Source organism: Bos taurus, chromosome 3 (genome assembly GCF_002263795.3).
Source record: "Bos taurus isolate L1 Dominette 01449 registration number 42190680 breed Hereford chromosome 3, ARS-UCD2.0, whole genome shotgun sequence".
NCBI classification, from domain to species: Eukaryota; Metazoa; Chordata; class Mammalia; order Artiodactyla; family Bovidae; genus Bos; species Bos taurus.
The window spans coordinates 89,391,672-89,415,601 of record NC_037330.1 but is presented as its reverse complement, the minus strand read 5'-3'; the positions used below and the strand labels follow the sequence as shown (position 1 = coordinate 89,415,601).

Sequence of the window (23,930 nt, the reverse complement as noted above, 5' to 3'; positions counted from 1 at the left end):
AGACAGAAATATAGATCAATGGAACAAAATAGAAAGCCCAGAGATAAATCCACGCACATATGGACACCTTATCTTTGACAAAGGAGGCAAGAATATACAATGGATTAAAGACAATCTCTTTAACAAGTGGTGCTGGGAAATCTGGTCAACCACTTGTAAAAGAATGAAACTAGAACACTTTCTAACACCATATACAAAAATAAACTCAAAATGGATTAAAGATCTCAACGTAAGACCAGAAACTATAAAACTCCTAGAGGAGAACATAGGCAAAACACTCTCTGACATACATCACAGCAGGATCCTCTATGATCCACCTCCCAGAATATTGGAAATAAAAGCAAAAATAAACAAATGGGACCTAATTAAACTTAAAAGCTTCTGCACATCAAAGGAAACTATTAGCAAGGTGAAAAGACAGCCTTCAGAATGGGAGAAAATAATAGCAAATGAAGCAACCGACAAACAACTAATCTCAAAAATATACAAGCAACTCCTACAGCTCAACTCCAGAAAAATGAACGACCCGATCAAAAAATGGGCCAAAGAACTAAATAGACATTTCTCCAAAGAAGACATACAGATGGCTAACAAACACATGAAAAGATGCTCAACATCACTCATTATCAGAGAAATGCAAATCAAAACCACTATGAGATACCATTTCACACCAGTCAGAATGGCTGCGATCCAAAAGTCTACAAATAATAAATGCTGGAGAGGGTGTGGAGAAAAGGGAACCCTCTTACACTGTTGGTGGGAATGCAAACTAGTACAGCCACTATGGAGAACAGTGTGGAGATTCCTTAAAAAACTGGAAATAGAACTGCCTTATGATCCAGCAATCCCACTGCTGGGCATACACACTGAGGAAACCAGAAGGGAAAGAGACACGTGTACCCCAATGTTCATCACAGCACTGTTTATAATAGCCAGGACATGGAAGCAACCTAGATGCCCATCAGCAGATGAATGGATAAGAAAGCAGTGGTACATATACACAATGGAGTATTACTCAGCCATTAAAAAGAATACATTTGAATCAGTTCTAATGAGGTGGATGAAACTGGAGCCTATTGTACAGAGTGAAGTAAGCCAGAAGGAAAAACATAAATACAGTATACTAACGCATATATATGGAATTTAGAAAGATGGTAACAATAACCCGGTGTACGAGACAGCAAAAGAGACACTGATGTATAGAACAGGCTTATGGACTCTGTGGGAGAGGGAGAGGGTGGCAAGATTTGGGAAAAAAAAAAAAGAAAAAGAAATGAGAAAACCAAGGCCCAGAGAGAACTTACTTGCTAAGGCTAATAAGCAAAGAAAATACACACACAATTAATAATGCATTCATAACTTGATACTGTCTTTTTTTTAAATTTAAACAAAGTGGATGTTCTCTCAACAATAAGTGTTGCCATCAAAACTTGCTCCCAAGGTAGGAATATAAAGTACAAATGATCATACCTCAGGGGGTCAGGAAAGGACTAGGAATTATAATAGGAGGATATAACCCAAAGCATCAGAGCCCTCACTTAGCTTCCATGGGGAATTATCTAACTCCTTCCACTGAATAGCTCTGTCCCAGCTGGGAGAAAAATGACAAATGTCAGAAGATGGTCTTCAGCAGCCCTTCACTTGTACTTCCCAGTATGGGACACTAGTACCACATCATGGTCATGTCTTCCAGACCCTCAGCTCTTTGTCCAGAGTAACTAACCGGGAAACTCCCCGTGTGAGTTTCTAACTCCCTGTGTCACTCTGGAAAAGTCCCTTTCCCATGTTTTACACCAGGAGGTGAGACAATTATTACTAATATTAGAACAAAATAATAAAAAAATAGCTGACAGTTTTTTTTTTTCCTTCATGATAATCACTACTATATCTGATATACTGATGAGGAACAGACACTCAGAAAAGTAAAGTAACTTTCCCAGGGTTGCTCAGTTAGGAAATGGCTTTCAACCTGTCTCCTAGCCATGGAATCATTCACTCATTTAAACACAATATTACAGGAGCATAAATGAAACTTCTCTGGTTGAAGTTATCCCCAGGGGTTTCTAGGACCCCCCTGAGGACAGCACAGTCTGAAAGCCACTGTCTAGATGAGCTATGAGGACAATTCCACAGAGCTTTCAGAAGAGCCTAAATCCTGCTTCCCCATCACCCAGTTGATATGAAAGGGTGAAGTTTCAGAAAGTCACCTGTGCTGAGCTAGGCACCCTGAGGGGTGACCTTCTGTTTTTCTTGGCATTGTTAAAGAGACAGACTCACCCAAAGGTGATGGCAAAAGCCTTCCCCTCCTTTCCTTTCTTTCCTTCTCCCTCTCTTCTTCCTAGAAGGACAATATTTAAAGATTCCTCACCCTTGGTGAGCAGAGGAAGGAAGAAATCCATTCTGAGCTAATCTTTTCTCCAGGTTTACTGATTCTTCTGTCCCCTCCATTCCGCTATTGAGCTTTTTTTTCTTTACTGTATTTTTTAGTTCTAAAATTTCCATTTGTGTTTTCTTTACATCTCCCATTTCTCTACAGAGATATCCCCTATTTTTGGATAAGACTTTTTTCCCAATTTGCTTCAATCATATTTATAATTCTCACTGAAGCATGTTTATAATAGCTGCTTTAAAGTCTTTGTCAGACACTTCTAACACTTCAGTCATCCCAGTGTTGGCATCTGTCAATCATCTCTTTTTGTTTAAGTTGAGACTTGGCTGGCTGTTGGTATGAGTGACTTTCGATTGAACCGTGACCTTTTAGAGTGTTATGTTGTGAGACCCTGGAAACTATTTAAGCCTTCTGTTTCAGCTAGCATGGCAGCAGAAGTGCAGAGGGCTGCCTCTTTCCTGCCAGGTGGGGGTGGAAGTGTAGGTTCCCCATTTCTTAGTCTTGTTGATATCCAAGTAAGGCAAGGGCTCCTCATTACTTCTGAGCAGGAGTGGGTGCTCTGGCCCCCTGCTAAGCTTCTGCTGGTAACACTCTGGCTGGGAGGGGTGGGAGTGCTTGTTATCACTCCCAACATAGCCTCTACTGATATCACAGGGAGAGGGTGCCTTCTTGCTGAGAGTGTGTGAAAGTCTTGACTCTGCACAAGGTCTGCTCTGATGCTGTCCCAACAGGGAGGGGAAGGGACACCTTGTTATTGCTGGGTGGAGGGCTGGAGTCCGCATCCCCACGTGGTCTTCACTGACCTTCACTGTAGGTGGAGTTTGTTACCCTGGCAGGGACGAAAGTGCCAGCTCCCTACTTCACCTTCTTGACCGGCAGAAGGGGTGCATCATCGCAGCCTGATAAGGGTGGATGTCCAGGCTCCCCACTCAGCATTGGCTGGTGGCGGTGGGGCCAGTTTGTTATTTTCTGTGACATTTAGCTGGGATAAAGTAGTTGTTGTCTAGACGCTTTCTGTTTTTCTAGGCTTCCCTTTTACTGGTCCTTTGGCTAGAAAGAGCAGGCTTCTGTTGGAGCTGCTTTGTCTGTGCCCTGTGGTGTTTCTGGGTTGCCAGCTTCTTCAGTTCCAAGGCTGGGATATACGAAGCAAGAAGAAAACCCAGGGAACTCACCACTTATCCTTCCTTGGGTCTAGAGGTGCCTAGCTGGTCTACCTTCTTTCTAACTTTTCACAGTGCTCTAGTTTTCTTATGTTTGTATATAAAAATATACAATATAAATATATGTATATATTTGTTTTAAATATATAACGTCCAGGGGTTTTAGTTGTACCTAGCAGGAGCACTAGGGAAAAGTATATGTGCTCCATCCTCTCAGAGAAGAGTCACTTGACTTTACAGGCATTACCTTCTCAAACACACAGAACAGTTACACAAAGAAGATATTATATCCATTTAGTAGATAAAGAAACTGAGATTTGTACATCTTTCAAATGGTAAGTGTAAAGAGGATGAAGCACATGGGGAAAAGTCAAATGAACATGGACAAGTGGGGGCAAAATAGCCTATTTCCTTCCCTTTTCTTGCCTGTAGGTTAACTATCCCATGCCTCTTTAGACAGGAGCAGGGAAAGGAGTGTGGGCTAAAACAGCATCCTTTCCATCCCAGACTAGTGTTCTCTGGCTCCCACAGAGAATCTCCTGGCAGGCTTCTCTCCTACCCCCCACAGGACGCCATCCTGGCTGGGGAAGCCCTCGCCATCCGCGCCCTTCTCCCTCTCTCCCCACTTCCATTGTCCTTTGCACCGTGACCTCCCAGCTGCATCAGAGGCTTATTTTCTGAGCCCTTTCTCTTTTCAGTCATAAACACTTACCTCCTCAGCAGCACTGAGGGACACAAAGGATTCCTCAGTGAAAGACTAAGGAGAGGCCTGGGTTAGTGGTTCCTTCGTTGGGTACCCCAAATGATATCCCCAACAGACCCACCTTGAACATCTGTGGCCCAGAGAGAACACATGCAGGCCTCTGGTCCAGCTTCCTTCCTTCCAATCCTCAGCTTCACCCTACACACGAAGGACCTTGCCTATGTTACCCTTATCCTCTCCTGCCCCACCACAAACAGATCTCTCTGCAGCTCCATCTGTCCTGAGATGGAAGGACCCAGGGAAGAGACCCAAGCAGCATCTTAGAGACCCACCTGCAGGAGGGCATTCTGGGGGTCTCCTGAAGGCCAGAGGGAAGCTGCAGGGGAGCATCCCCTTGGCCCTGTGAGCACTTAGCTTTGTAGGAAAACATGCAGCTGGGCTGCAGTCCAAATGGGGCTCACAACCTTTCTATTCAAAGTACAGTCTGCGGACCACTGGCATTAGGGCACCTTTAGAAATGCAGAATCTCTGGCCCAACCCAGAGCAACTGGCCCAGAATATATGTTACAACAAGATGCCCAGAAAATTCATGTGAGCATTAGAGTTTAAGAAGCCTTGCTTTTAAGTCAGGGACCCAGGCACCCCAACTACGAGGCAGTCCTACCTTCTGGGTTGATGCAGACAGTAGTTCCACTTCTTAAGCTAGTATCTTACAAGCCAGTTTGGAGAATCTAGAGCTTACCGAGCCTAGGAGAAAGTTTTTCCAGTAGTTCTTTGGCCCCTTATTTCCTGGGGGAGAATGGAAATTTCAATGGGTTCTAACTCTTACCCATGAACTTCCTAAGCACGTGTTCCCAGGCAAATGACTTCCTCTCCCAGAGCCCTGGGCTTCCTGTCTGTACAATAAAGAGGCTGAACCAGGGGATCTCTAACTCTCCTTTCAGGGAAGTCAAACACTCTTGAATGAGAAGCAGCGTAAAACTGTGGGAAAAGCATGGATCTTAGAGGCAGTCTGGGCTGTTGCACAGTACAGCCCTTCTACATATTACTTGTGTGACCTTATGCAACTCAGTCTCTCTGATTTTCAGTTTTCTGTCTCTAAAAGTGGGTGAATACAATGGCTATATCAACAGGCATGTGCACAGAGGACCTTTAACAGGACTGTGGCCCACAGCACAGCTCAGTAAATACTAGTGTTTATTCTGGCACTAATATTTATGCCTTTTGTAGAGAACTGGTTGATTCTATTGATATAAGCAGAACAAAGACACAGAAACCTGAGGAAATGCTATGAGTTTCTGATTCTTCACCATCTTGCCTGAGACAGTCTCTTTTTTCATGGAAAGGTCTGAACTTTGTCAGTAATACCAGAGGCAGGAAGACCCAGCTCCGAACCAGTTGTCAGATCCGTTTAATGAATCCTCTGCTCCTATTCAGGCTAAACACAGGGACCTCATTCCCCTAGTCTGTTATCTCCCTTTTCCACAGGGAGTTACCAGGGGACTTCAAGACAGACATCAAGAGAAGAGAGATGAAGTTTCCATTGGAGGAGAAGGAAGAAAAATGAATCACCATAACTTGATTTTCTCCCCCATATATCTACAAAAGGCAAAGTGTCTAAGCAGACTGGTGAAGGAAAGAAGAAAGTAATGAGAAGGCAGCACTAGGCGCTGGGAGACAGCACTGGTGCAGAGCTGGGTTTATTTATATATTTAAGAGGCTGGAAGAGGGGAAAAGAGAGAAATGTGACAGTAAAGCAGCATGGCTGTTGACTTTTAAACTTAGAGTTAGCTGGGGGAAATACCATTTTGGACATTTTCTCATTCCATACAGGATTACAATATTAATTGGCTTAGCACACTTACAATCAGCAGATTTTTTTGCCGTGCACAGGTTAATGGAGTTGCTGGAGTGTCTCAGATAGGAAATGGTTGCCTCATAATTATGTGGTTCTTCAAATTCAGCACTGAGAAGTGTGGAGAAAAAAAAGGTTACTTAAAGCAAAATATTTTTAAAACACATTTTCAAACTCTGGGTATTTTTTTCCTCATTAGAAAAGTAACACAAGTAAGTCTGGCCAACGTGGTGACCTATGGCCAATATGGATGGCACACCACCCCCACTTTAACTACAGAAGATTTCTGGATGAAATATAACAATGTAAAAAAGTATATCAAGAACCCATCATTTACCTAGAAATCAGTAAGGTAAAAATCCCCAGGTGCCAGACAGAGAGGAAATTCGCAATTAAAGTGTCAGTGAGAATTCAGCCAAGGGACTCCATGGGAAATTGGGATCAAATAAAAAAAAGATCCCAGTGACTGGTGGCTGGGGATTATATTCAGTTCTAAGCCGCAGGCCTCAACTGAATGGGAAGCTGGAATAAGGTCCAGGGTCACAAAACGCCATCCCATCTGTAAAACTAATTGTAATAACCATGCACTCTCCCAAGGAGCAAACAGGAAAGCCTCCTATCTGAGGAGGGCAGTTGTAGCTCCAAGAGTCACCCAGGAGAAGGAAGAAACTCTACAGCCCAGCACCAAGGGGACGGGGTTCTAAATGCATACTACCTGTGTGTTCCTGAGACACGAAGCCAACCTGCTGTTAGAAGCGAAATCCCCACCACCACTGGCTCCCCTGTAAAGGAAACCTGAAGTCATGGTTTCCCAAGGGAAGAATTCCCACTCAAAACAGGCTTATAATGGAAAACTGCTAATCACACAAGAAGATGAGCCACTATAGGTAGTCAAAAGATCGAATGAAGAGCCTGTTGTTCAGAGTGAAGTAAGACAGAAAGAGAAAAACAAATATCATATATTGACACATATATATGGAAACCAGAAAAATAGTATTGATGAAAATATTTGCAAGGCAGGAATGGAGATGCAGACATAAAGATCAGATTTGTGGACACAGCAGCAGAAGGATACAGTAGAACGGACTGAGAAAGTAGCACTGACATATATACTACCATGTGTAAAACAGGAAGCTAGTGAGAAAGTGAAAGTGAAAGTCACTCACTCATGCCCGACTCTTTGCAACTCCACGAACTATACAGTCCATGGAATTCTCCAGGCCAGAAGACCAGAGTGGGTGGCTTTTCCCTTCTCCAGGGGGTCTTCCCAACCCAGGGACCAAACCCAGGTCCCCCACATTGCAGGCAGATTCTTTACCAGCTGAACCAAAAGAGAAGCCCAAGTATACTGGAGTGGGTAGCCTATCCCTTCTCCAGCAGATCTTTTCCGATTAATTGGCCAAATTTCCCTAAAATTTGGCAAATTCCGACCCAGGAATCAAACCAGGGTCTCCTGCATTGCAGGTGGATTCTTTACCAACTGGGCTATCAGAGGCAATAGCTAGTGGAAAGCTGCTATATGATACAGGGAGCCCAGCCAGGCACTCTGTGGTGATGAAGAGGGGTGGAAAGGGAGAAGGGAGGAAAGTTCACAAGGGAGGGGATATATATACAAATAGTTATGGCTGATTCACACTGTTTTACAGCAAGAACCAACACAACACTGTAAAGTAATTACCTTACAATTAAAAAATAAATTAAAAGAAGAATAAAGTAGAATTAAAATACTAAATAATAATTATTGAAGATTGTGAAACAGGGCTATGGGAATTATTTTCAGGTACCATTCAGGAGCAGGATAGATATTTTGATTATCATTAGACTTAGTTAACTGAGAATGTCAAACTTTGTCACCACAAAAATAATAGAAATAGAATATTTAACTTCTTAAGTGGTACAAGTTCAGTTCAGTCGCTCAGTCATGTCCGACTGTTTGCAACCTCATGGAATGCAGCATGCCAAGCCTCCCTTTCCATCGCCAACTCCCGGAGTTTACTCAAATTCATATCCACTGAGTCAGTGATACCATCCAACCATCTCATCCTCTGTTGTCCCCTTCTTCTCCTGCCTTTGATCTTTCCCAGCATCAGAGTCTTTTCAAATGAGTCAGCTCTTCGCATCAGGTGGCCAAAGTACTGGAGTTTCAGCTTCAACATCAGTCCTTCCAATAAATATTCAGGACTGATTTCCTTTAGGATGGACTGGTTGGATACCCTTGCAGTCTAGAGGACCCTCAAGAGTCTTCTCCAACATCATAGTTCAGAAGCATCAATTTTTCAGTGCTCAGCTTTCTTTATAGTCCAACTCTCACATCCATACACGACTTCTGGAAAAACCATAGCCTTGACTAAACAGACCTTTGTTGGCAAAGTACTATCTCTGCTTTTTAATATGCTGTCTAGGTTGGTCATAACTTTCCTGCCAAAGAGTAAAAGTCTTTTAATTTCATGGCTGCAGTCAACCATCTTCAGTGATTTGGGAGCCCCAAAATAATAAAGTCTGTCACTGTTTCCATTGTTTCCCCATCTATTTGCCATGAAGTGATGGGACTGGATGCCATGATCTTAGTTTTCTGAATGTTTAGCTTTAAGCCAACTTGTTCATTCTCCTCTTTCACTTTCATCAAGAGGCTCTTTAGTCCTTCTTCACTCTCTGCCATAAGGGTGGTGTCATCTGCATATCTGAGGTTACTGATATTTCTCCCAGCAATCTTGCTTGTGCTTCATCCAGCCTAGCATTTCTTATGATGTACTCTGCATATAAGTTAAATAAGCAGGGTGACAATATACGGCCTTGACGTACTCCTTTTCCTATTTGGAACCAGTCTGTTGTTCCATGTCCAGTTCTAACTGTTGCTTCCTGACCTGCATACAGGTTTCTCAAGAGGCAGGTCAGGTGGTCTGGTATTCCCATCTATTGAAGAATTTCCCACAGTTTGCAGTAATCCACATAGTCAAAGGCTTTGACATAGTCAATAAAGCAGAAATGATGTTTTCTTGGAACTCTCTTGCTTTTTTGATGATCCAGTGGATGATGGCAATTTTATCTGTGGTTCCTCTGCCTTTTCTAAAACCAGCTTGAACATCTGGAAGTTCACGGTTCACGTATTGCTGAAGCCTGGCTTAGAGAATTTTGAGCATTACTTTACTAGTGTGTGAGATGAGTGCAATTGTGTGGTAGTTTGAGCATTCTTTGGCATTGCCTTTCTTTGGGATTGGAATGAAAACTGACCTTTTCCAGTCCTGTGGCCACTGCTGAGTTTTCCAAATGTGCTGGCATATTGAGTGCAGCACTTTCACAGCATCATCTTTTAGGATTTGAAATAGCTCAACTGGAATTCCATCACCTCCACTAGCTTTGTTTGTAGTGATGCTTCCTAAGGCCCACTTGACTTCACATTCCAGGATGTCTGGCTCTAGGTCAGTGATCACACCATTGTGATTATCTGGGTCATGAAGATCTTTTTTGTACAGTTCTTCTGTGTATTCTTGCCACCTCTTCTTAATATCTTCTGCTTCTGTTGGGACCACACCATTTCTGTACTTTATTATGCCCATCTTTGCATGAAATGTTCCCTTGGTATCTCTACTTTTCTTGAAGAGAATCTCTAGTCTTTCCCATTCTGTTTTCCTCTATTTCTACGTGGTAGAAGGAAAATACTAAATGAGAAAGCTTAAATATTAAGAAGGCAGGAAAGGAAAAATGAACATAAGGCATTTGCATGGTAAGTCTAAAATATAATAGGAAGAAGTCCAGACTGATCAAGAATCACAAAAAATGCACAAAGATTAGTTTACTGTAAGGAAAATGGAGAGTCTCTGACTGGATGTTGCAAAAATCTTGCTAATGCTGCTAAAAACTGCCAGATAAACCAAAGCTCCCATATCAATGGAGAAAGTGTGTAAAGCAAACTTTCCAAAAGAAAGCTTAGGTAGGTGTATTAATATCAGACCACACTTTAGCATGACTGATCAAGACAATGAGGGAAGGCACACACATGTCCGTACACACACAAATTACAGATACAAAAGGGGACCAAACTAGAGTTTGTTTCAGACTTTCAGAAATCTAAGAAAAATATTAAGATCAGCTCTCTGCCAATAACTTTGAAATTTTAGGGAAATTTGGCAAATTAGTAGGGAAATATAAAATTACCACAGTGACTGAAGAAGAACTAGAAAGACTAGTAGGCTAACAAACCATTAAAGGGCTCGAATCAATAGCACTCACACCCACCTTCACACTCAATGCATCTCTCTCCTTTTCATCCACTATGTTTTATGAGAAAATTTTAGCAAAGTTTCAGAGGACAGAAAAAGAGAAAAACTACTTTACTCATTTTCAGAGGATAGTGTAATTTTGATATGAAAATCACAAAAAGTTCAAACAATGAAATAAAAATAAAGCCCAGTTTCATGTAAGAAAATTTAGTCAGTTTTAAACTAAGTACTAAATAAATGAATTAGTATTAAAATCAACTTAAGAATAACTAAAATTTATTCCAAGACTTCAAGGATGGCTCAACATCCGAAAATCTATCATTGCAGTGAATCACATTGAAACAATGAGAGAGAAAAACTCGTTTAACTATTTTAATAGATATTTAAAAATTTCCATGTAGATAAACTCTCTCAACTAGGTTAAATGCCAACAAATACCACACTTAATAATGAAGTCTAATAAACTTTAGTTGATATCTAAACTCTATTGGGAATGCCTGAAATAGGAAAAAGTCAAATCCATAGAAAATTGAACAAAAGGATATGACAGACATCACAGAAGAAAAAAAATGATCATTTACAAAAGTAAATTTGAAGTCTTATGGTCAACAGGAAGATAGAGTGAAGACAATGAGAATTTCATTTACAACCATCAGTTTAGCAAGAATCCCCCAACTGGAAAAGCGCACCACATTTGGCAAGAACACAAGAAACTCTTTATACTGGTTTGAGAGGACAGCCATTTTGAGAGATAAGTTTTCGATACCTATTATAGTAAAACTGAAGTTTCTTATTTATTATTATTTAGCAATTTCTACTTTAAGTAAATAACCTAGAGAAACTTGCTTATATTCACTTGGAAATACATAAGGATGATCATTGCAATATCATTGGGAAATGTGAAGATAAGAAACAATTTCAATGTCCCTCAGTCAGAAAATACACAAATTATGATACATTCAGAGGTTAAAGCATCTGCCTGCAGTGCGGGAGACCCAGGTTTGATCCCTGGGTGGGGAAGATAACCTGGAGAAGGAAATGGCAACCCACTCCAGTATTCTTGCCTGGAGAATCCCATGGAGGGAGGAGCCTGGTAGGCTACAGTCCATGGGGTCGCAAAGAGTCAGACACGAGTGATTCACTTTCACATGAAATATATATAGTATGCAATTATAATGAATAAACTAGCTGTACATGCATCAGCATAGATAGAATATGAAAACAGCTTTGAAAAAATTCAAGTTTCAGAAGGATAAACGATGCTGTTCATACAAAAATGTAAAATTCTGTATCTTTAACAGATATCTGAGTTTGTAGCTGAAGAATAAGAAATACAAATGGATACACTCTAATATTCATAGTTGGAGTTGCACTGGAAAGAAAGAAACAAGACTAGGGAGTGAAAGGAAGAAGGTTTCCTACAATTGTATCTACAGCAAAAGGAAAATCACTTCTTTACCCGAACTGTGGATAGGACAGAGACAGACAAATCATCCATAATCCTTTCACCATCACACAAGTGAGCTCTTTTCATTTTGGTATTCTTCCAGATTTCTGCCCTATTCCTATAGTAATAGACAATGGAAAGGCCGGACTTCCTCCTTTGTTTCCCTACTCTTTTTTTTATATTATAAGCATATTCCACTCGATTTCCTATCTATATTTGACCACTTTGGTTATTTCAGGTTTTTCTTTCATAATCTCTGTAATATGTTAAGATATGTATGAACAGTTCATTTTGCTGAAGAGGAAAAATTATGAAGTCTAATGCATCAGTAATTTCTCCCCTCACTATTTTGTTCCCTTCCCCCTGCATAAAATAATCGAGAAAAATGTTCTTAAATTATAGACTATGCCATGCATCTTATGCTCCAGTGACCTAACAATCTCCATGGGTCTATGGTAAATTAACTTTATTAATTAGAAACAATTTGTGGAAATGTTGAAAGAAATGTCTAATCAATTTCTTGGACTACTTTTGTCAGAAATGAATAAATATCTGACTTCAGATAATCAGAAAGAATTTCAACAGAGCATAAAAAAAGTCATCTTTCAGATCAGTTGTCTTTAGAGAGAGGCAGTCCTAGGATTTATGTTAAAAGGGAAAAAAGACACTGTACATGTATTTAAACTTCCCTTTCTGCCATCTGAGAATGTCTTTTATCTTTTTCCTGGTCCATTAAAACAAGATCTGAGATACACCTTGATTTAAAATGACATGGGTCAGTATAATGACCCTAGATTTCTGGGAAGAAATAATTCTACAATTTAAATATATCTATGCTTCAATTTCTTTGTTTCCACATTCATTAAAATATTTGTGTACAGTCTATATCTAGGACTTTAGACGTCATTGGGAGGCAACACAGAATTATTGATAGACTCGGAGCTGGGGGTCAGACAGATTTGAATTTGAATCCTCTCTGTTCCATTTTCTAGTTTTAAAAGTATTGAACAAATACCTTAAATCTTCAGTTTCCTACTCCACAAAACAGTAATAATAAAATCTACTTGAAAGGTATACTATAGATATTGAATGAAATATCTGCCCTCTGAATATAGGCATTCCACCAAAATTGTGCTACAAATTTATTATATTATTAAAATTACAGTATTTTAAAAAAGAAGTGTTGAGGTTTGCATTTTGGAAAGTTCCTTTTGTTACTTGCATATAGCATCAGGTTTTTATCTTTTCTGCCTTTCTTGTAGAAAACCTCTAGTAATTTAAACATTACATAATAAAACATGAATGCTTCTTAATGATACCTTCAACATTATGTTCCTGGAGAAATAAGAACCCTGTAAATGCAGTGGAAATGTTAAAGATGACTTGTAAAAGCAAATCTTTCTAACTGTATTTGGACCCTTAGAAACCTATCTTCTAAACAGATTTTTGGACTCTCTGGATGAAACACAGACTTGTGACTTCCTCTCATGGTTGTTTCCACTTGCCATGTCCACCCCTGGGCCACCATCCTCCTTTGAAGAAAGTAATTAATCAACCTCTATATCAGACTGTACCTGCTAGAGAAGCAGCTCACATAGCATATTCAAACACCTATTCCCTTCGTCAAACAATGAAGTTTTCCACGACAGGATCAGCGGCTAATTGTTGAGGGTGCTACATGCTGGACACTGTACCTAGATTCATCCCATCCACCTCTCACTGGTCGTGTGATCTCACTGGTTGGGTCACCAGCAGTTCAATGGTGGAATAACTGAGTTAACATATGGGAAATGCCTGATAGGTACATTTCCATGCTCATCTTCTCCTATGCCACACTGCATGAGGATGAGTCAAAAAGTTTTGCTGCAAGACAGTTCTGAAAAATCTAAAGAACCTGAATTAAAATAGAAAAGACTGAGACTTACACAACAAAACCAGCATGCCCTACGTTTCATCTGTTTTATTAGGGGTGTGGACCTAAGTTGAAAATCCAACTTATTCCAATTTTTTCGATGGTCCACCAGTTCTAGAAATAGGAAGAAGAGTTGTAGCTTAGCCAGCAGCTGCTCCCTGTGACATTCTACAGGTTCCTGGTGACAAGAAAGGATGAGACCATCTGATCTCTCAATTACCCAATGTCCCAAAGTGGAAAAGTTTCTATCTCCAATAAATACTTCTTGTAAGACTAACCTCCCCATAGGCTTTTACCCTAAGAAATTCCTGAATGAAAGAATTAATTCTTGAATCAAATGACTGGTAATTAGACTACAAACAATGGCATCCATTCTATCTAAACTGGATCTCAAAATGCATTTGTGCGAGGTTTACAAAATTGCATGGAAATTTTTTATTTAAATTTTTCCTCATAAGCTATTCCAACCTCTGTCTTCTAAATATTAGATAATGGTTAAAGATGAAGTAGTTGACCAGAATGGCTATAAGGAGAGACACACTTCTGGAAATAGAGGCTTTTAGGGTGGAATCTCCACACCTCTAGCCAGCTTTACCTGGCTATGACCCTGCATACACAGTTGGATCCAAGTCTCTTCTTCCTTTAATCCTGTTTCTGATGAGGACGAGATGATTGCCATTATGCTGTGTTTAGCACAGTGCTTGGCACAAAGAGTTCACTACTTCCATTTACAGTAATATTTACTACCATCTCCCCCTCTGCTCACATCAACCACTTGGACTTTAGCTTCTACTGCCTCTACCACCAGTTCTTCCACTTTTACCACTTTTACAGAACACACACACACACCTCTACATATACACACCTCTTTGTACTTGATTTTACTATCATTTTACATATGAGTTTATGTAGCCTCTATATGTTTATGTACATATACATGTATACACGTGTGTGTATGCATGCCCAATTCCTACTCCTGCATGTTTCATAACTTCACAGATTCTACTATGACTCTACAGTAGCATCAACAACAATGTCATTCAGCCCTGAACACCAGGTTTTGTTTCTAATTCACGAATGGGTAAGTCAACTCTCTCTACATAAGGGCCACAAAAGTACACTGACTAAAGGGATGGTTAATTTTGTGTGTCAGCTTGACTGGTCACAGGGTGTCCTGATAAATATTATTTCTAGAACTGTTTAGAGGGTGTTTCTAGATGAAGTTAGCATTTGAGTCAGTGGGTTCAGTAGAGTAGACTGCCCTCCCTAATACAAGTAGGCATCATGAAATCCATTGAGGGTCTGAACAGAACCAAAGGAGGAAGAAAGAGGAATTCACTCAATTTGTCCTGGCTCATCTGTTGATCTGGGTCATGTCAACTCATCTTCTCCTGCCCTTGGACAGGGATTTATCCCATTGGCTACCCTGTTCTCAGGCTGTTGGACTTGGAATTATACCACCGGCTTTTCTGCTTATAGATGGCAGATTATGAGACTTCTTGGCCTCTATAACTGTGTGAGCCAATTCCTCATACTTAATAAATAATGAAATATTATATATGTAATATATGCAATCTAATATGTAATGCATAAATACATAAAATACATGCCCTACTGGTTCTGTTCCTCTGGAGAACCCTGACTAATACAATGACCAGGTAAATGTTACTAGAGTAATCTCAGTTTCAGGAGTAATATTATTAACTTTGAAACTACTTTGTCAAACCACTGATGTCATTCATAAGGAGGGCATGTCAACAATAATAATAGCTAATAACTTTTATTCCCTTACTTTGTGCTAGGCACTGTTCCAAGTATATTTCTCAATTTATTTGATTCTCAATTGACCCTATGAAGATACTATCACTTTTTCCATATTCAAATGAGAAAACTGAGGCACAATCCAGGTCACAGAGTCATAAGCAGCAGAGCAGAGATTAGAAGCTAGATATTTGAGTACAGAATCGTGGGTCCCAATCACTCTGTTGTAGAATTTCTCAGAAAAATAGAAGTGCCAGCTGAGGTCAAACAGAGCATGAACAGCTCCCACAGCAATGGAAGTCATTACAGGAGGAGGTCATTGGCACACACCACAGAGAGGACCCAAGAGGACCAAACAAACTATGAAGCAAAGCCATGATGAGAGGCCATCGTGTGCGCTGAAGACGGGGAGGTACAGAAGCTATGAGATTTCTCACTCATTAACTCGCATGGCCTCATTCCCTCAAAGTCTATTCACGCTAATGCTATATGCGTTCTCTCCTTGAATCCTCTCAGTAGCACATGTGGAAACTGAGGCTTGGACAGCTTCAGTAACTCACTCAAGACAGCACCACTGTGGGTCAGGAAAACAGGCCTTCTAATTCCTGGTCCATTGCTCTTTTCCTTGGAACTCCAGGAACAAGGAAAAATGAGAAATGAAAATGATGAAGCCCAGAGTGATGGTGAAGGTCACGGAGCTTAAAAGTGGGTTTTAGATGATGTTTTTCAAAATTTCGTTAGGCTGATCCAATGGTTTCACAGATCAATTCTTCTATATAGCAGTCATTATATGGGGAACATGTGACAAGGCAGTTACTATATTTCTCTGTGCCTGATATTATCACTTATAAGAATAGTATTACTTAACCTTAATAGTATTACTTAACAGAATCAATGAAATCACTGATGAACTTAGGAATGACTCTTTAAACGCACCCTGACTTCTACTAATGCAACCACTAAGCAATTTTTCTAATAATCTAGTGGCCACTTTCAATGCATGAATAAAAGATGACCCTAAGCCCTCATTTTTATTATTAAGGTCAAGCTTTAAAATACCTGAATTTCAAATTTCAGGGTGTCTGCTTTGAGGTGGGACATCATATCTGAGAGCATTTGTTTTAAGAAGTGAAAGGCAGGGTCATCTGAGCTACTGGCAGGCTTTCCTAGGAAACAGACCTCCTGAAGCCAGGCGCTGCCTGCAGCCCTAGACCTTGTTACAAACAAACCCTGCACTCCAAACACACGACAAATTGCTGCCACTTATCAAGTGTTTACAGCATTGCTGGGCACTTTGTGGAATTATAGATACATATCTTGCTCTTCAGAGCGACCCAAAAAAGGGAGGATTTATTGATTTCTCCATTTTCCCATGTGAGGAAATCGGAGGCCCAGAGATATTAAATAACTCTTCTAAGATCACACAGCTAGTGTGGAGCTCAAAATATAAACCTAAGGCTATCTGACCACAAAGTCTATGCTCTTAACTCCTTATAACACATTCCTTCGATCTTCCTATTTTCAAGTATTGCTGTGTTCAATTTAAACAAATCTCAAAATTATGTAGTTGGTAAGAAAGAAGTATTTGATTCTCCCCCTGCTTTCAAATAATTTATAATTTGGACAGGGAGCTGAACTACACCCAAGAATCTAGAAGATAACAAAAACAGACTGTATATAATTGAGTCTCAAGCTAAGAACCATCTAAGTCCATTATATTACTCAGCCAGTACTGGCTGAACTATTATTACCTGCTACACAGACTGCCACTATGCATTCTAATTATGTCGAGCTACTGTGGATCCTCCACACATCAGGGTGTTTCTTGCTCCTGTGCTTTTGCACGTGTGGTTCCTCTGCTTGTAACAACCTTACTTCCAATGTCCTTTCCACAAACTTTCACTTATTCTTTATTTTTTTCAGCTTGGTCATTTTCCTTTATTATGATGACTAACAAGTGAACAGGCCTTTTTTTACATTACTTTTTTTGTTGGAGTAAAGCTGCTTTACAATGTTGTGTTAGTTTCTACTGTACAGCAAAGTGAATCAGCTGTACATATACACGTATCCTCTCTTTTTTGAATTTCTTTCCCATTTAGGTTACCACAGGGTACTCAGTAGAGTTCTCTGTGCTATACAGTAGCTCTTACTTACTCTTTAAGACACTAATTAAGTATCATTTTTCTCTGGTCCTTCAACAGTTTTTATTCTCCACACAGCAGCCAGGACGATCTTTTAAAAAGATAGCTCAGATCTTGTCACAATCTTGCTTATGCTATTTAATTTAAAAACAACAAATGTTAATTCGTGTTGTTAAAAATATTGTTAAATGAATTAACAACAATGTTAATTCATGTTGATGTATGGCAAAAATCATCACAATATCATAAAGTAACTATCTTCTAATTAAACAAAAAGTAACAACAAAACCATCGAATGCCTCACCTGTATGATCTCAGCCCTAGCAACCTCTCCAAACTCCCTATGACCCTCTTTCTCCCTCGTTACACTCTAACCACACTGGTCTCCTCTCTGTTTTACAAGGATGCTACGCACTCTCCTAAATCAAGGACTTTGCAAATGCTGTTCCTGCTTCCTGGAATGTTTCTGTATGGCCAGCTGCCTCTCAACCACTAGGACTCACCTTAGAAGTGTGGCCATGTCAAATTATTTAGCCTGTGACTCAAGTTTTCTCACTTATAAGATCTATAATAGTTGTATCTACTTCTTAAAGATTGTCACAAATGAAATCATTCACATACTTAGAACGGACACTATGTCATCATTGACTGCTATTTCTAATACTGTCATCGTTTCATTGTTGTCATAGTGGCTCCCTAGGCTATCTGCCTATTTCTACCTGCTTCTTCACCATATGTTATTTATACAGCATCCAGATTGATCTTCCCCAAATAAACGTCAGCTCACTACCTGGCTTCCCCATGCATTTAGAGCAAAATCCAAACTCAGCCCATGGCTTCTAAGAATCACCACTGGCACTGCCCTAGCACACTGTGTTTTAGCTCTAGCCCTTGCCTTTTTCGTTCTTGAAACTCACTGAGAGTGGTTCTCCCTTGAGACTGCATCCCGGCTGTCCCTCTCTTGGAACATCTTCTAGACCCTCCATGACGGGGTCCTCGTTATTGAGGTCTCAGCCCAAATGTCACCACTTCAGGAAGGCTTTTCCTGATCGCCCTCTACCTCCTTGGTTTCATTTCCAATCCCATTTTATTATCCTAATATGCTTTAACTTTTTTCTTTATAAAAGTAGACTCATAGATACAGAAAGCAAACTAGTGGTTACCAGTTGTAGGGGGAGGGTCAATATATGGGTGGGGAAAAAGGAGGGATAAACTCTTGGATGTAAGGTAGGTTACAATGATATATTACACAACAGAGGGAATACAGCCAATATTTGTAATAACTGTAAGTGGAGCATAACATTTACCACTGTTCAAGTAAGAACTACAGCCATATCTTATTTGACCACCGTGTCATTTCTCTGTTATCATTATTTTACTTGACTGCCTTAGGAAAGGCATTCACTCCCTGGGATCTGTTCTTCCTAGTCATAACATAGGTCCTAGACGTGATCACATAATCTGCTCAGCCCTGGAAGACACTTATATTCCCCACTCTGTGTGGGGTAGAAATACCAAAAACACAAACACAAAAGTATGTTCCAAAGTACCAGGTTGAAGGAGGCCATCCAGACATTGAAAACAGGTTTATATTATCTTTTAAAGACTATTGTCAAAATGAAAATCAAAATTAAATGTTTGGGAGAGAATATGGTGGACTCCCAAGATCCACCCACAGACCCTCACATGAGAGAAACATTGTACTGTCTGAATCTATTCTCCTGAAATAAAAAGCTTCTCTCTCTGTCAGTGTCTGAATCAGAGATTTCCTGACTCAGGACTCCACTCTGACTCTTAGTGGAAAAAACCCATAGTTATAGCTAATGAATAATATATTAGCCAACAGTCAACTCTGCTAAGTACTGACATAGACCCAGGGCTGATTGCTGCCCTGGGACTAACCTGCTTTGCTCACACACACAAATAGAAGCTGCTTATTCAAATGGCATGCCAACTAGCTTGGTTTGCGTGAAAGAGTGATGACAAAGGATAAACTCCAAAGCGTCATTTCATTAATGTGATATTAATATTCTAGAGAGAAGAAGAGAGAGAGAGGCCAAGGGCTGAAGAAACTAAGACTCATTGATCATCTTCTGTGTACTCCCAAGCTTTATATAATCTATATCATTTAGTCTTTGTGACAATCAATAAAGTAAATATTACTATGTTCACTTTAGAGATGTGCATATCAAAGCTCTGAGCTGTTCAGTGACTTGTATTAGAGGCAGGGTTGAACCCATGCTAATTTGACTCTGGGCCTGTACTGCTCCATTACACAATGCTGCTTATATGTAATACACAGTATAAAGGGGCTTAGAAGTAAAAATGGCTGTTGTAAATGCACTGAGTTCCTAAAAAGAGGATTACAAAATATATCCGCAGAGATACAGCAAAAACATAGACCCCTGTTATGTGAATAATGGTTAAAAACAATAAGAGTTTGAGATTAGGGAAGAATGTAGTCCTTAGATACTTTTTTAAAATATCATGTAAAGAAAAAATAAAGGGACTTCCCTGCTGATTCAGTGGTTAAGAATAACTATAGTTATAGTTATAGCATTTACTTGTTCAAAGTACTTTCTTGGCATTACAAGATAAAATTCAAAACCCTTAGCATGGCACTTAATGTATTTCAGAATTCAATGTCATATCTTACTTTTCCACATCAGCATCCTTCTTCTGTCTGTTTATATCCTCTTCTCTACCACCTTGCTTTCAATCATGTTCTAGCTCTATAGTGAACATCCACTGGTCTGTCCAACCACCCATCCTTCCATCTACCTACTATAAGTCAAGAATGTCATTATTTCTGGGAATAATATTCTACCCTCACCTACCTTAGAAAGTTAAAGTGCTAGCAGCTCAATCGTGTCTGACTTTTTGCCACCCATGGACTATAACCCGCCAGGCTCCTATGTCCATGGAATTCTTCAGGCAAGAACACTGGAGTGGGTGGGTAGCCATTCCCTTTTCCAGGGGATCTTCCTGACCCAGGAGTCGAACCCAGGTCTCCTGCATTGCAGGCAGGTTCTTTACTGCCTGAGCTACAGAGTCTCACAAAAGGGAGCAAATAGGGAAACCTGTGTAATCCTGACCTATCATTACAGGATACATTTCAAGTTCTTTTTACTTCCACGAAGCCACACCTAAGTATTCTGGTCCCTCTTCATCTCTCATCTTTCACTGTCACAGCACTATGGCTCATATCATCACTGAGGTATAGCGAGTCTCATTTTAGATGAGATTAAGTTTTAAAGTCAAAGGAAACTGTTTAACGTCAAACTGAAACTGTGCTTGTAAATCCCTTAGCAAGAACGTGTCACTCCAGAGACTGACTACAGTTTCCCAATACTTGCCTATCACAGCAAGTTTGCCCCACTGCCCCGCATGTTGAAATGGATGATTAAAATGCCAGAGAAGAAGTCAGCTTAGTTCAGAGCCAAGCTGTGGAGAAAATGCATATCGAGCTGAACACTACTATCACAGTGCACTCATAATCACACTGAGATGCTCACAGTATTCAAGGCAAGAGGGAATCAAGACCAACTTAGAGCACAGCAGAAGTGCATTGTCCCCCCAAACTGTGACACTGGGGCCCACATTCATAGAGTAAATGGTACAGATCATCTCCGAGCTGTCTAATTTTTTCTCTCTTTCACGCAAATGCACATAGAAGGCAGCTGACTTACCCTGTCATCACTGAACTGTTTCAAATAGGTAATTGAACGGGGTTCCCAAAGCACATGAATTTTATCTAGCTCCATGCAGTTTGTTCCTTGTTGAACCAGATCATCTCATCCAATCCTTGGTGTACAGAATCCTCCATTATTTGGTACCTATCTCCCTCTAACAACGCATTCCTTCCCATTTCTTACTATACTTTCTATACTCTAACTCAACTAGTTCAGTTTCCAAAAGAAAACAGGATACTCCACACTTTTTGGTTCTGGTTATGATGTCTTTTCCTGTGTTTTCTGACAGATGTTTATCCTTAATACTTAGTTCATATGTTGCATCTTCCCTGCTAGGTTGATTGAAATAATGCCTCTATTCTTCATCCCTTCCTGGATCCCTGCCCAATGCCATGTAACCTTTCAGTGTTTTACTCTAAGTCAGTATTTGCAAGATTGCCTGGATAGTCTGCAACATATGAGCCAGGCAGTTGAGCCTAGCCCAGATCAACTGAACCCATACTCACTGTGTTTACTATTGTTATATTGTTATTATGGAGTATTATTGTAGTGATAGCAAACTGATATGTTTTCTATAAAAAAAACTTCCCTGACCCTCCCAAGGAAAAGCGATCTCTCCACATTTTTGCAACCTCTGAAACTTGTACCTTTCTCTATTATAAAATGTAAAACATTCTACTATAATAAACATTTAATGAGTGAATAGGTAGTATGATCATTTTTAGGTTTAGTTTTCCTTCTAAGACTGACCTTCTTGAGAACAGGAGCATCTTTGGGAAGGAGTTAAGGTGATACACTCAAAACAGTTTGGGCATATCTATTAGTACAGCCATTATGGAATACGGTATGGTGGTTCCTCAAAAAATTAAAAATTGAAATGCCATATGATCCAGAAGTCCTACCCTCAGTATATACCCAAACGAAACAAAAACAGGATCTCCAACAGATAGCTGCACTCCTATGTAGACTGCAGTATCACTCACAATGGCCAAGATATGGAAACAACCAAAATGTCTATCAACAGAAGATGTGAGAGAGATATATATAATGTACATGTGTATATAATAGATATATATGTGAGTAAATGTGATAGATAACAAATGTTAAAGATATGTGAATGTAATATATTATAAATGTGATATATGTGTGTGTATATATAAAGATAGATATATATGGAATATTATTCAGCCTTGAAAAAGGCCATCTTGCCATTTGCAACATGGATGAACCTCAAGGACATTATGCTAAATAAGTCAGAGAAAAGACAAATACTATGTGATATCACTTATATGTGGAATCTTAAAAAAATAAAATACCTGAACTTGTAAAAGCAGAAGTAGAATGGTGGTTACCAGAGACTGAGGAGTGGGGAAACTGGAGATGTTAAGAGTACAAACTTGCAACATAAATTCTGGAAACTCAACGCACAATATAGGGATTCTAGTTAAAAAAAAAAAAAAATGCTGTATTATAAACTTAAACTTGCTGAGAGACTAGAATTTTAACTGTTTTCAAAAGAAATGATAATTATGTAAGGTGATAAAGGTGTGAGCTAGTGTTAGTTAATGCTACCACAGTAACAATATTGTGAAATATGTATACTGAACCAATATATTGTGCATTTTGAACTTACACAGTTGTACATATCCATTATATCTCAGCTTAAAAAAAAATAGTTTAGGAACACGTGGGTTAGAATCATGGCTCTGCAAGTGGCAAATTTTCTGAGCCGAAGTATCTCTAGCTATAAAATGAAAACAGAGCCAGAAACTTTGCAGCCTTCTTGAGAAGAGGACGTGAGAACCTCAGTATAAAGTGGTCAGCTCAACACATGACACATCAGAGGTGCAATACATAGACTGACACTTCCACGGCAAAAGTATTACAATGAGCGCACCAGAGCCAGAAAGGCCTTTGTCCCATGCAAAGTGAAGTCGCTCAGTTGTGTCTGATTCTTTGCGACCCCATGGACTGTAGCCTACCAGGCTCCTCCATCCATGGAATTTTCCAGGCAAGAGTACTGGAGTGGGTTGCCATTGCCTTCTCCAGGGGATCTTACTAGCTGCCCACAGCACTCTGTAGTCTCTAATCCGATTTATTACTAGGAGGCTGATGTTTCAATTTACTGAGCCCAACTGTACCGTAAATAAAAGGACCCCAGAGACCCATCTTTGCAACTTAACATCAGCACAGTTGTTAAATGCAGTTTATTTAATCTCTCATTTAATCAAAAGTTGCAGTTGGTTGCGGTTTGTTATCTCTTCTTCCCCCAACTCTTCTGAGAAATACAGACACCTGACCTGGGCTTATTGCCTGCTTTAGGGCAGACTAAGCAGCCTCGTTGATGGGCTGCATTGCTGCACAATTAAGAAATGGGTACTCACCTCACTGGAGGCAGGCTGCCTTCTTTTGTAGCTTCTGCAAGAGCAAGATGCAGGGTGGAAAAAAAAAAAAAAGACATGTTAGTGGCAGTCTGTTTAAGTGAACTGTTTGTACAATGACCTGACCCCCTCCCACCACCAGAGAAAATGCAGAGGTGCAGCTTACCCGCCCCACCCCAGCACCCAGGGACTGCCAGGGACTACATGTAGCATTCACACACACTTTATGGTGCTTATTTATTACTGCAGTCTCTTTATATTAGACTTTG

At 40.0% G+C, this 23,930-nt stretch overlaps 1 protein-coding gene across 2 annotated transcripts in view; it reads right to left on the bottom strand.

Annotated features, from left to right (window-relative positions):
- The window catches only part of FYB2 (FYN binding protein 2), a 131,248-nt gene that overhangs the window by 51,313 nt on the left and 56,005 nt on the right, over nucleotides 1–23,930 (bottom strand). For both annotated transcript variants that reach the window (XM_010803549.4, XM_015465692.3), the window contains exons 4-5: nucleotides 23,665–23,698; nucleotides 6,118–6,218 (exon numbers count right to left, since the gene is read on the bottom strand). In XM_010803549.4, coding sequence (XP_010801851.1) covers nucleotides 6,118–6,218; nucleotides 23,665–23,698 — 135 coding nt within the window. The remainder of the gene's footprint in view (nucleotides 1–6,117; nucleotides 6,219–23,664; nucleotides 23,699–23,930) is intronic.